Below are 13,853 nucleotides of genomic sequence, written 5' to 3'. Positions count from 1 at the left end.
CGTGAGGGCTCGGGTTGTAATATCAGATCGCGGTTCTACCGGTCGCCAAAGTGCGTGAGGGTAAGTCCTTCAAACGCGTTCGTGCATTTGTACCCGCTCACCTTGTACTTGGGTGAGCCATCCGGGCTGGTTGTAGTGTTCAGAGGATATGGTGAGAGTATTGAGGAACACCAGCAGAATGACCAGCCAGTAGAAGCTCGTGGATTTGACCGCTGCTCGGCACTTACGGCGACAGAACCTGTTCCAGCGTCGCCAGCTGCGGCTTGAGGGAGCAAGAGGCGGGGCGAGAGGCACAGTGAGAGGCGGAACTTCAGCTGTGGCCTTTACTGTTACCTGCCATACTTTGAATGAAGACAAGATGTGAGCAATAACAATGGACTAAACGATTGGACAGGTATACTGGACAGGTATGTGTGAGTTTATGTATATGTATGTACAGTATCTGAATGGCATGTCAGTGCAAACACTTTAAAGAGACTGTTGATGACTTCATGCACAGAAAATCGATCTGAAGTAAACAAAATATGATCACTTGAGAAATAAAACAAAAACGTCATATGAAATTTGAGAAGTGGACTATGACTGGCCTGAAAGCCTACGAGATTTAAAAAAAAACCACACAGGCATGCAGAAAAAGTATGTAGGCGTAGGTGATCATGCAGGAACTGAGGAGAAGAGCATGCAGGGCAGCATCAATACCCACACAACACTGGCTGTCACTCAGCACAGAGACACACCCAGTGGGCTGCCACTCTGCAGATGGACACACCCACTGGGCTGCCGCTCAACACAGGGATACACCCACTGTTTTACTAACCTGAACTTTGACTTTGTAATTTTTTGACTGGAAGAGTAACAAAATGGTGAGGTTACTAAAACAGCACTGCTAACAGAAGCTGTCAATCTACACTGCTTGTTTATACACACACTACCAAGTGCTAGTCTACCTATTAAACAGTTTGATTAAATCCTTTTTGAAGCGATGTTAGATGTGATAATATTTTTTAGATTATATAACAATCTAGCTACTACATAACATACAAAACATTTCAAATTTAATCTTATTCAAAAACCTTTATGCTCATGAAAAGTAGACATTTGACGTTATTAGTTTTAGTCAATGAATAATTTTATGTCCCTAATCATGTAGTATGTCATTACAGGAAACAATATCAAATCCATGTATCTTAGCAGCAGTGGTTTAAGTTAAAAGTAGTAGAGAAGCCGGTTTAATATTGTAATACACTGAAAATATATTACAACATATTTCATTTAGATTTCAGAATATATATACAGCATACTGCAATATATTTCATTTCCATTCTGAGGTAAAATGCGAGGAGCAGAGGTTTGAGCCCAAGGGAAAAGTGAACACAAGATCACCATCTCAAACACAGAAACTTAAGTACAGCTGCTAAAAACAGGGGTAATCGACTAATTGAGGAATAGCATTCACAGGCTGCTTTGTGCAATGATGGTGTCTGAAAGACCCCACCCCCCACCCCCCGTGGAGCTTGGATCCTCACCAGATGGCACCACAACAGTGCCCCTTGTCGTCGTCGCCGTTGGCGTTATCCGTGTTAACCGATTCGGTCTCGCTGGTGGGTACGCTCGCTGCAGGGCAGAGAACACACACCACGGGCCGTGGCGTCACAGGGGGCTTCACCTTCCACGTGACATTAAGAAAAGTGCCACTAAAAATGGCAACTTCACTTGGCAATAGGCTACCTATGTAAAGTAACTTTCTACTATCAGGTAAGCATTAAATAGATATACTAGATATACCAACAAATCGAGTTAGAGGATGGGTGTTAGTCCAGGACAAAAGCTAAGAAAGTGCAGGTCGGCTTTGCGTGGGTTAAGGCAGTCGGGATAAGTATGAAAGCTGTTCTCCATGATTTGTAGAGTTGAGGCAACCTGTCAGAAACATTGTTCTGTACGATCAAACTGTTAACAAAAAACATTAACACTGACCAGGCTGAATAGTTAATTCAATTTTGATTTTTTTTAAGCAAAACACTCTTTCTTTCTCTCTCTCTCTCTCTCTCTCTCTCTCTCTCTCACACACACACACACACACACACACACACACACACACACACACACACACACACACACACACACACACACACTCAGTTGGCAGCATTTACCCTGAGTCTCTGTGGACTGACTGAACCAGCCAGACTTCCCTGCCTTCTTCTTCTGGGTGAGATCGGCCATCGTCACCCCTTTTCAGTTTACACGTAGTTCATGCATGCAGACAGCAGGGGGAGACAGAGACAGAAGAGCAGGAAGAGAAGCCGCTATCAGCGTCTACCGGTCACACACACAGGGCAGCCTTTGCAGTACTCCACAAGAGAAAGAGATTGAAAGAGAAAGTGACAGATGCTAAAAAGGCAGAAGGAGAAAGAACTGCAAGATAAGAAAGAACTGCAAGGGGGCCTTTATAACAAGGGGGAAACTTGAGAAAGGAAAAGACAACTACAAAGATGTAGACAATAGCCTAAACACAAGAAGCAAATAGGCATTTACATTTCGACACCAGCATGCTGTTCTGCAGAATGTAAAATCACAACTGCTACTGTGGCGCGTAAGCAAAGAGAGACAGGAAATGAGGAAAACACTACATGTGACTCCAAATGACCTCATCACTGTTTAACTCCCGGAGGATACATAGAACCAATACATACACGCATGCACACACAAATGCACATGAATGCACAAGAGAATTTGTGGAATGCTTAGTCTCTCACAGACCTAACGTTTGACAGGCATTCAACATCTCTGCAGGCAGTAAGCCCAGTCTGAGGCAAGCCAGATGCTAGGTGCTAAATGCTCATTCTTAACTGCAAAAAGTGGTGATTTGTGTTTGTATTTGAGCAGTGGTCAGTTTTCACTTTTCAGAACATTTAAACTACCTATATTATGCAATGAATATACTAAAATGTACAACGTTTGATCACATCAGTCCTGAAGTCTCCAGATATCGCTGGTGCCCATATTTTTTTTTACTGTTACATGGTTTTAATGATGTCACACAGCTGTAACAGTTGTGGTCTATTGTGGAATGGAAAGTAAGAGGTGTGTCCAGTGAGAGCAGCCCGGTAATTCTCTAAGAAATTCTATTGAAAGCATCAAATTAGCTTATTTTAAATTACCATATAGGAAGTACTATACACAAACATGTTTAGAGTAAACATTTTATGTTATTATAACATATAACATTACACTTTTAAATAAGCTAGGTTAAGACTCCTACTTCTTAAGTTATTAATCCTATCTGATTATTAGGATTTAACTCTTAAATTTCAATGTAAATAACACTGAAAGGGTTAAATATACATTGACCACTCACACTCAACTTTACCAGCTTTAACAGCTTTTTTTTTCTAGGCGGAGTTAGAGACTATAGGCCATCTGCACTTGGCATCTGCCATGCCCAGTCTGTGTTAGTAGTGTTACCATCAACACTTCCCATGAACAGCCAGTTCCCAGGCCCACTGTTGGCTGGACAGTTTTGGGTGGCAGACCACTCTCAGCACAGCAGTGGGAGTGACATATCTCCAGCAACATGGCTGCGCCCCAAGAACTGGCAGCAGTGCAGCACCTACTCTTTGGCTATTGCCACTGCTATGGTGAGAATGGTCTGCTCCCAAATCATACCTCACCAGCAGTGCTCCCATGGCCAGAGTAGAGAGGTGGAAGGTTACTGGTGAAGTGTGCGGGCCAACATATTGGCCACAGTCTGTCGGTGTACTATATGCACTTAGGAAATGCACCTGTGAAATCAGGGTTCATAATAAAGTGCGGAGCAAGTCTGGGTGCTGGTCCAAGTGCTGAGTGCACAGGACTCGCTGTCTGTCAGTACTGTGCTATGGAACTTTGTTTTACTAGGGACATTCTTGTTGTTTTATTACAACAGGATGATATCACATTAGTAATGAATAACCATTTCATTTCAAAGGCAAAGGGTCAAAACATTCCATCCATCATGTGATACACGTCTCTGCCCTAATATATATATATATATATATATATATATATATATATATATATATATATATATATATATATATATATATATATACAATGTGTGTGTGTGTGTGTTTGTGTGTGTGTGTGTGTGTGTGTGTGTGTACTCACACATTTTCAGAGAGAGAGGGAGAGGGAGGAAGCAGGTGGACAAAAACAGTGCCTAGCAGCTGAATTTTGCTTTGCAGTGCGTCACACACCGCTTACATAAAGAGGTTTGGGATTTCTCTCTCTCCCTCTCGCTCTCTCTCTCTCTCTCTCTGTGTGTGTCTCTTCCTCTCACTGTCCTCTGTCTACTAACACATTCAGTTTGTGTGTCTCTGTCTCTTCCTCTCACTGTCCCCTGTCTACTAACACATTCAGTGTGTGAATTCTTGCTCCATCAGGCCTGCCACAGCTATCCATACCAAACCAAACAGAATGAGATTTACATGAAAATGCATTTATTTCCTAAAAAATACCACAGATTTCAATTAGAGAGAGGAATGCTTGTGCACTACTGGTGATGATTAAAACTGTGAGTTGGAGTAACTGTGTATAATACACTCTTATTACAATAAACTAGTCTGGCAAAGTTTAAGGAGGGGCCAGAGCAGAAGGAGGAGCCTGAACCAAAGGAGGGGCCAGAGCAGAAGGAGGGTCTGGAATGAGAGCCAACGTGGCGGAAGGTAGGGATGCGTGGAGCGAAAGAGGATTAAGAAGCTAATATGTGTTTAAGAGAAGGAAACTGGAACTGTGGCTGTAGGATTATGGCAGGGGGTGAGGACTGCCCTGCATATTTTACCATGCACATCTAGACATTACACATAACGCTGAATCACACTAAACAACACTAACTGTCCATCTCAACTGACAATCAATTCAGTGAAGAGAATGTATTGTAAATGAATCTAGGCAACATTATACTGTATAATGAGTCTCATTTCTGAAAAAACGTTCAGATTAATTAAATTATCCCAGTGATTTTCAAAAATAGCCAAGACTGGTTCTGTTTACTGACACGAAGCCAATACACTGCTTTAGCAGTAATGCATGCTAATATCGCAGTGTCTGTTCCAACAGTAATACGCACTATGGTTAAAACTATTTGGCAGTAGGTGTTAATGATTCCGTACAGAACACATATATCATCTGAAAAATGATCTGAAAAGTCTTGAGCAAGACAGCATTGCAATGTATCAGATAACTTGGAAGTCACATAGAGAAATAAATTAAATAGATGTGTGTGTGTGTGTGTGTGTGTGTGTGTGTGTGTGTGTGTGTGTGTGTGTGTGTTTGTGTGTGTGTGTGTGTGCGCGTGAGCCTGCACTCACGGTTGCGTCTGCCCTCCTGGTTGCTCTCCTCATCATTCTCCGGGTCGATGTCCTCAGCCTGCGTGATCCAGTCCAGATAGCCCTTCAGGTCTTCCTCAAGTTGCTGCTTCTCCCGCAGCTTCTGGAAGTCTCCCCGAGCCTTCGCCTTCTCACGCTCCTTAGAGAACTCGCTGTACGCAAACACACACCAAGAATCACACAATAGTATGAACAAGTAATCTAAATGTACATTTGTTTTATATAAAAGAAGATTCCAGGTAATATCTGCTGTGTACTGTACTTAATTTTTTCATTTTCCAGGCTCAATTTACAATAGCAAGGAATTCAACTAATTCATTTCCATCCATCTACACAGCACATACAATACCCCACAAAGTTCATTAAATGTATTAAAATTAAATGTAAATATTCCATTTACAATGGTATTCAGACCCATCATTTGTACTTGGTTGGAAGTTTCTTCCATGTTTTTTTTATTAGAATTGTTTTTATTAGAATTGCCTCTTCAGCAATGCTTTCTTGGGTTGCAGTCCAGACTCAGGCTGGGCCACTCAAAGACTTTCACCGAATTCTCATGCAGCAACCACTGTGTTTTCACGGCAGTGTTGCTGTGGGTCATTGTCTTGATGACCTTCACCCCGGCCTGAGATCTTGGTGCCTGTGGGGAAGGGTTTCACCCAGGACTGCTCTATATTTTTTGGCATTCATTTTTCCCTGTATCCTCTAGTCTCCCAGTCCTTGTTGCAGAAGAACATCCCCACAGCCTTTTGCTACCATCAACGTGTTTGACTGAAGAGATGGTATTAATGGCGTCATGCTCAAGGCCTAGTTTCCTCCACCACTACACGTCACTGGTAATTGGCCAAATAATTCAGTCATCAATTCATCATACCAGATCTTGCTTCTCAGAACTCTAGATCTCATTCACAGTGACCACTTGGTTGACCAAGGTCCTTCATCCCTGGTTACCTACTTTGGCTAATCTCAGAACACTGTAGGCTGTTCTAAACTTCTTCTATTAGAGAATAATGGATACTGTGGTCTTGGGTACTTTCAGTGCTGCAGAAACATTCTTGTATCCTTTCCAAGATCCAGGAGTTGACACAATCCTGTCTCACAAGTGTAAGGAGAATCCTTTCGACCCCAGGGCTAGGTTTTTGCTCTGACATAGACCATCGAAAGAGAGGCCCTATACAGACAGCTGTGTCTTTCCAGATTAAGTCCAATCAAATCAGTTAGGTACAGGTAGACTCCAATGAAGCTGTACATGCATTTCAACATTTCAAGGACCATCGTACAAGTGTGATGCACCAGAGCTCAATGACAAGTGTCATAACAAAGGGTCTGAATACTTATGCAAATTTGATATTACAGTCTTTTATTTTTAATAAATTAGCAAACATTTCAAAAAGCAATTTTTACTTTGTTATTGTGGAATTAGTTGGACACATTTTATATATGTCTGCAGACAGACAGATAGATAGAGAGAGAAAGGAAAAAGAGAGAAGGGAATTAGACAGACTAGAGAGCTTGAGATGAACAGAATGGTGTCTTCTCACCCACTGAGAACACCCAAAACTAGATTAAGGACAAAGAAGGAACCAAAGATGACCAGACTGACGAAGTAGACCCAGGGCAGCTCAAATCCCATAGCATCATTCATCTGTGACATAAGGAAACACAAGCACACACACACACACACACACACACACACACACACACACACACACACACACACACACACACACACACATGCACACGCGCAACCACGCACACACAAACACATACACAAACTTGAACAAAAATTGTCAATGCAGGAACATTTCAGTCATTGATAAACCATTGCTAGATGATTACACACCATCTGGACAAGATGACCTCTCTGACTGGCAATGCATATACCAATTCATGATCAGCCAGCACTGTTTGTGGGTGGTCGGGTCTGATAGACATCTTAGCTTTCAATATTACTCAGCGAATATAGTAATTACAACAGCCTTTGTATTGGTATGGTTAAAAATTGTTATATTTGGCACGTTTTTCACAAAGTGGGCAGTGCTATCACAATTATGGATGTTAACATGCTTTCAGACCACAAGAAAGCCTCAAGAAAAACGTTGATTATAACAGTTTTCATAATCTTTTCCTTTCTCTTTAATTAGGGGTGCTGCCAGGACCGAAAGGACAAATTTCGGCTTGAGCTAGCTGTGAGATCTACGGTCTCCATGGGGAGGGAGAGGATGACGTGAGGGAAGAGAGCGCGACGAGAAAGAGTGCAGACAGGGAGGTGAGAGAAAGCGAGGCCATCTCTTCGTCAAGCCTGTCTCTGCTCTACTGCACCCACTCCACATCCCACCCTAAATCCCCACCACCACCACCAAAGTGGCCAGAGCTTTCTCACCACCACAATGTCAGACTGGCACATACTCACTTTGATAGCCTCATTAGCATTTGGAGAGTTTACCATGGTAACGGATGAATAAATGGGAAATGAGAGAGAGAGAGAGAGAGAGAGAGACGGGGGGGGGGGGGGGGGGGGGGAGACAGCGAGCAGGGTGGAAGTGACAATCGCCACACCATCCACGTCTGCAGTTCTCAGAATATAATAAGAAGAGCTGGGCAGACATGTCATGGCCAAAGTAGAAATCTCATCTGACATATACAGAAGCCAGCCTTACGCTCTGTGAAAAGGAATAAATAAGGCTAGATTTAACAGCTGCTATTGCTACTAAGCTGGGTAAGTTAAGTTAGCATTTGCTCAGTGGCCTTCATACGACCTTCGAACATTTGATGTCTTTGTCATTTGCATTGTCATAAATGTACAAAGGCATCATAGTTTCCTTATTTATGAGTCCTTTAACACTGAAGAGGTAAGATAACCATGATGCCACAATTATGCTGCTGGTTTCCATGTGGTGGGAAGTTTTCCAAAACAGCTATCATTGATACCCTCTCTTCCGTTGCCCATTACCTTTAACACGAAGGCAATAGGAGGGATGTTTAGATGCCACAAGCATCTGCATTATCACTGGCTAGCTCACTGGCTAGCTCACTGGCTCGCTGGCTGGCTGGCTGGTTGGCCAGCTATCTCACTGGCTTGCAGGTTGGCTGGCTGGCTGGTTGGCTGACTGGCAGGCTGGCTGGCTGACTGGCTGATTTGTTAGCTGGCTGATTTGCTGGCTGGCTCACTGGCTGGCTCGCTGGCTGGCTTGCTAGTGCCAGTTCTCACCCAGTACAGCACATCCACCCATCCCTCCATGGTGATGCACTGGAACACGGTGAGCATAGCAAACAGGAAGTTGTCGAAGTTGGTGATGCCATTATTAGGCCCCTGCCAGCCATCCCGGCACACTGTGCCATTGGCTGTGCAGTGGCGGCCATGCCCCGAGGGTGCGCATGGTGCAGGCTCTTCCTCAGCTAGAGTACCTAAAGAAGAACATAGAGAGACAGATAAGTTATGAGAAGGACCATGCTCCGTGCAGAAGAAGGAACAGTTGTGATTCTCACTATAACAACATAACTTGATTTTGAGAAAGCACCAGGAGCACAGAAAGAGAGGAAACACACACATGAGAAAATGTGCACAGGGACACTCACGCGTGCCTTCCAGGTAGCAGGATGCATGCATCTTCCCAATGAAGAGCTCCAGGCCGATGATGGCATAGATGATGATGACAAAGAGCACGAGCAGAGCGATGTGTAGCAGGGGGACCATGGCTTTGATGATGGAGTTCAGCACCACCTGTAAACCTGCAGCCACACCGCAGGACAGCCATAGCTGCCATATCAAAACGCATTTACCCTCGGATATTGTGCTACTACTGCACAATGACAATGTAATCAGAATAATGTAACAAGGACATGGACCATCATTTTTTCCAAAGCTTTGTTATATTCCAGAAACACGTTAAAAAACTTCATTTGTGACACCTGTATGGGTTCTTTCCCAGAGCCATAATTCTACTGAATCGTCATCCTCTCCTGAAAACATGGCAGACCAGCTGGGAAACACTGAACTATAAGCACCGCTGAAGCACCTCACACAGCCTGCACTACTGAATTCTCATGTCTACACAATTGGACCTTCCGTCACATTCTTTAAATTCACTTTGCACACTGAAATATATACACTGTAAATTGTGTCTTGTTTGCTCCCCCCATTGTATATTTATCCTTAATGTTACTACGTACATTCTATTAATTGCAATGTTCTTGCCCCATGCCTTGTGTATTTATTCCATAGTTGTTAGTAATGTCAGTGCTCACAGAGCTTTACTCTGTTGAGCAGTTTGAACATACTAAAGCAAGTTCCTGTACTAGCAATTAAAAGTGATTCTGGTTCTGTACCTTGCCTTTAAATAACTTTTTGCATCTGTATAAAAAATACTGAACCCCACTAGAAATAAAGGGTGATATGTAAGCTGCCAGGGCTCAGGAGAACACCGCCATATTTAGAGTAGGATTCATGTGAATCTTTAATGTGACTATTGCATTCTTTAAAGATTATACTCATGATAGAAGGAGTTACATAGATAAATGTGTTATCTCCTGGCCTCTTTGTGGGCAAATGTTAGAGAGAGGTTGGGAGAGCGTTGCCGTGACGTTCACTCACTGGGCACCCCTGAGACAAGACGCAGGGGGCGGAGCACACGGAACGCTCGCAGGGCCTTGACATCAAAGCCCCCCGGCTTGCCTCCGCCTTGACTCGCATCACCCTCTTTGGTCATCAGTTCCAGGACGACACTGAACAGGCTACACACACATGAATTGAAAGAATACATTAAAAACACAAACAAAGCACATTTTTTAAAATATCCGTCTAAAATACTGTAGAATAAAGAGACTCTACTTTTTAAAATTGAGTTTGACTCAATTTTACAGTGGATCAGATATTTTTTTAAAAATCACAGCGGAAATAAAATGCAGTTTCTTTTTCAAGCCAACGTGTGACTCTAACAGTTCTGGCAGTCAGCAGGGGACATCTGCTTTTAGAACTGGATGAGCAGAACGAACATAGTTCACGCATTCATCACTCATTCATCCCCTAAATATGTATCCATTCAGTTTTTAGGAGTCTAATCAAATGTGACAGGTGACAGAAGTGTGTGTGTCTCTATGTGTGTGTGTGTGTGTGTGCGCTCGCGCATGTGTTAAATTCCCCATGTCTGCTAACCTTGTGGTCTCCCTGTTCATATGGTCACCCTGTTCATGCCAAATGTTCAAAGCATCATCCCCATGCTTCACACATGCTTCAGGCAGATGCACTAGCCTCAAAATGTCACACTACATCAACATTTCTACAGTCTTTGTCACTGGAACTGCAAATTCCAGTGCTGTGTTTTTGATATATACATTGTACTTTAGGATTTTATAAACTTCTCTATGATAAATCAGAATCATCTACAGTACCTGAGGTCTCTATTTTTGAGATGGCTTTTTCTGAAACACACACTGACTTGTGTTCATATGCATGTTATTGTACATATGTGCATTTACTTACCCCACTATGACTATTACAAAATCCAGCATATTCCAACCATTTCTAACATAGGAGTTCTGGTGCATCACTAGTCCATAGGCTATGATCTTCAAAAAGGTCTCAATAGTGAAAATAATCAGGAAGGCATATTCTACTGTTTCCTGTAAAAAGAAGGAAAAAAACAGATTGGCATTTCTCTCACTAATACAAACCTATTAACGTATGATGTAAAATTATCATTCTATGTGTGATTTATAATTGTAGATACTGCAGTCTAGTGAGTCTTTGAATATAATGTGCTAAATCAGTGGTTTTGACCTTGTCTTACAATTTACAGAACACACTGTAAAAATGAACGTCATTCGACGCAAACCAAAGAGCAGTGTTAAAGACTGTGCTAAAGCAGTGTTAAAGAAACAGATTTGGGTTACATGTTTGAATACAATTTTACCATCTTATTATTTTGTGATGTGGTTATTCCTTAGAGAGGCAGATACTGTATAATTTATAATCGTAGTTGATGCAGTATCATAAGTCTTGCAGCTGCAGGCGAGAATGCGCCGAGGCCGAGTTGAGAGGTGAGAGGTGATTACTGCTGGAAAACAACGCAGCTTGTAGGCAACCGTGGCGTTAAGAATAGCTGCACTAAGCCAGAGCTAGATTAATCCCATTTGAGCAATGAAAATCTCGGCAGCGCCGGGCAGGGCCAAACGTGGCCGGGCGTTAACGCGATTACTCGGACGCTTTCACGGAAGCTGGGCTTTCTCGCTGAGCGAACCTAACCTTTCAGCCACGCTTGTCACCCTGCCTGTCGGTTTATGGGTCTGCGTGCCCCGAGGTGGTTGGACACAAGGAGTGATTTTCGTCAGAGACCAAACATTGATCAGGGTTTTTTGTCTCCCAGTTTTTTTTTCCATATAATTGCTGGGGTCATCTTTCTCATTTTAGTTTGTACATTTTTAAAATTCTTCTGTAGCTTATTGCAACCTTTTCCGATTTAGCTTATGTCTTGGGTATGATATGGAAAAAGGTCATAATATCAATAGGCAGATTCTTTGATAAAACAGACACATATGCTAATATTTTTTATTAATTTGTCCTAGGCTAGTTTAACACAGTGAGGCCCCTCCAACAGCTGTTGCCAATTTCAAAAAGGCAATGAATGATACATATAGTGTGGCCACAACTATTCGTATCTTGATAGTTAGTCTGACTGGCGGTCCACACTTCTGTGTATATGACATTAAGTGCACTGTGTTGGGTTGGGATCTTTGTTATTGTTTACTGTTTGTTTTAGGGGGTTTTTTCTCTAAATGCTAGCTAGTAACTCATGACAAGCTGTCTTTCACAGTTTTTCAAGAGTTTGAAGCATTAATAGGAAGTAAATATTGTCACCTCTGTTTGTACCACCATTTTGACAAATGCCAATACAAAAACAATAGTCTGTCACTGGTCATTGTGCATGTCAGTCAAATGGCCCCTTCCTGTCAAAGTAAGAGGTTCCTGGCCACAACCTTCCAGATTTGGGTGATAGCCACAAGTCCGGCTATCCCTACTCTAACGCATCCGATCGCATCCAGGATTCAAGCCCAGAATGAACTGAGCCGGGTGTGAAGAGCCACATTCTAATCCAAAAGTGATCACTGGAGCACTGTCAAAATCACAATCACAAACACATTCAGTGATGTGACAGAATGGCCACTGGTGTTTATATGCGAAGCAGTTTATTCATGTATTTCTTCCCCCTACACCAGAACTTGTTATTGTTAGCCTTGCATGATGCCATGTGTGCAGTGACTCTTCAGACTACAGGAAAGAACTAGCTGAATCCATTCAGGCAAAAAGGTTGAAATAAAAGCTTTTAAAGGCTTAACTGGCTGCAACATCAACAACCATTTGAGCACTGAACCTTATGTTCTGGAACACAGAAAAATACCACGAACCCAAAACATGTCCTTTGTCAGCCAAACTAAAGCGTTCTCGGAATCCCTCTGTACTACACAAGAAAAAAAAACAAAAAAAAAAAACAACTGTTCTCCGTTGTGTAATTCCCTTGGTTGCCTGGGCAACCTGTTGTGTTCTGGCCCTGGTTATAATGAATAGGGAGAGCGCACGCATTTATTCATCCGAGCTGAGGCCTCCCTGATTCATCTAAAGAGCTTTGAGAAGCATTAGGTCACTCAGAGACAGCTGCCTCTGCTGTTTATCCTGCAGTGCCAGCCTGCACGCATAATATATCAGAACATTGTGCATGATATATCAGTAAATCCACCGTATAACCGAGCATGTTAAGAATTCATTCTGTGTAACTTTAAGCAAGGCTCCGCTATCCCGAAGCAAAAGAATTAGGGAGAAGAGACAGGCACCCTGGAGACCATAACAACGACCATACAGGTAGTTTGAAACAAGCCGTGCAAAGCTTGGAACGTAAATGGAAAAATACTAAATTAGAGATTTTTAAAGCTTCATATTAAAATAGCCTCATTGTATATAAGCATGCCCTCACTGAGGCAAAATCTCTATACTCATCATCTCTAATGGAAAAAATTTAAACCAAGATTGGAAGATATCTTCCAAGATTCCTAATTAATACCTATCAAAACTAACTAGGAATCAAATTGGAATGTATTCCCTGATCCCACCGGAATAGAGCAGTAACAAATATCTGAAATGTTTCAATGACAATGATCAATAATACTAATATGAAGAAGAAAAAATGTAATTGCACTTCCTCAGACTCTGCTAATCTGCAAATGCACTTTGGCAGCTGTCTAGTTAGCTCAAATAATTAATTAGAATCTTTTTCCCAAATTTGTCTTGAGAACCTAATTTTATAAATTCTTCTAAATCTTCATTATGTATATTTGATCCAGTCCCAACTTGCATGAGAACTACTGATCACTAATAGAACTTATGTTTACTATAATTAACTCTTCTCTTGGCCTTGGTTATATTCCCCAATCATTAAAACTTCAACCACTCATTAAAAAAAACAAGTCTTAATTACCACAAGCTTTCCAATTACAGGC

General features: G+C 42.1%; 1 protein-coding gene and 1 long non-coding RNA gene across 3 annotated transcripts in view; one reads left to right on the top strand and one right to left on the bottom strand.

Moving 5' to 3' along the window:
• The window catches only part of cacna1db (calcium channel, voltage-dependent, L type, alpha 1D subunit, b), a 69,502-nt gene that overhangs the window by 30,462 nt on the left and 25,187 nt on the right, over positions 1–13,853 (bottom strand). For both annotated transcript variants that reach the window (XM_035536033.1, XM_035536034.1), the window contains exons 4-13: positions 10,846–10,985; positions 9,958–10,097; positions 8,943–9,095; positions 8,575–8,771; positions 6,905–7,008; positions 5,346–5,515; positions 2,151–2,228; positions 1,527–1,614; positions 818–844; positions 102–262 (exon numbers count right to left, since the gene is read on the bottom strand). In XM_035536033.1, the coding sequence (XP_035391926.1) occupies positions 102–262; positions 818–844; positions 1,527–1,614; positions 2,151–2,228; positions 5,346–5,515; positions 6,905–7,008; positions 8,575–8,771; positions 8,943–9,095; positions 9,958–10,097; positions 10,846–10,985 (1,258 nt within the window). The remainder of the gene's footprint in view (positions 1–101; positions 263–817; positions 845–1,526; positions 1,615–2,150; positions 2,229–5,345; positions 5,516–6,904; positions 7,009–8,574; positions 8,772–8,942; positions 9,096–9,957; positions 10,098–10,845; positions 10,986–13,853) is intronic.
• Positions 4,306–9,685, top strand: LOC118242938. Its single transcript, XR_004777110.1, has 4 exons — positions 4,306–4,700; positions 5,403–5,517; positions 7,508–7,632; positions 9,296–9,685. It is a non-coding gene; the product is annotated as an uncharacterized LOC118242938 (long non-coding RNA).

This window comes from Electrophorus electricus, chromosome 18 (assembly GCF_013358815.1).
Source record: "Electrophorus electricus isolate fEleEle1 chromosome 18, fEleEle1.pri, whole genome shotgun sequence".
Taxonomy (NCBI): Eukaryota; Metazoa; Chordata; class Actinopteri; order Gymnotiformes; family Gymnotidae; genus Electrophorus; species Electrophorus electricus.
This window is presented reverse-complemented; position numbering and strand designations above follow the sequence as displayed.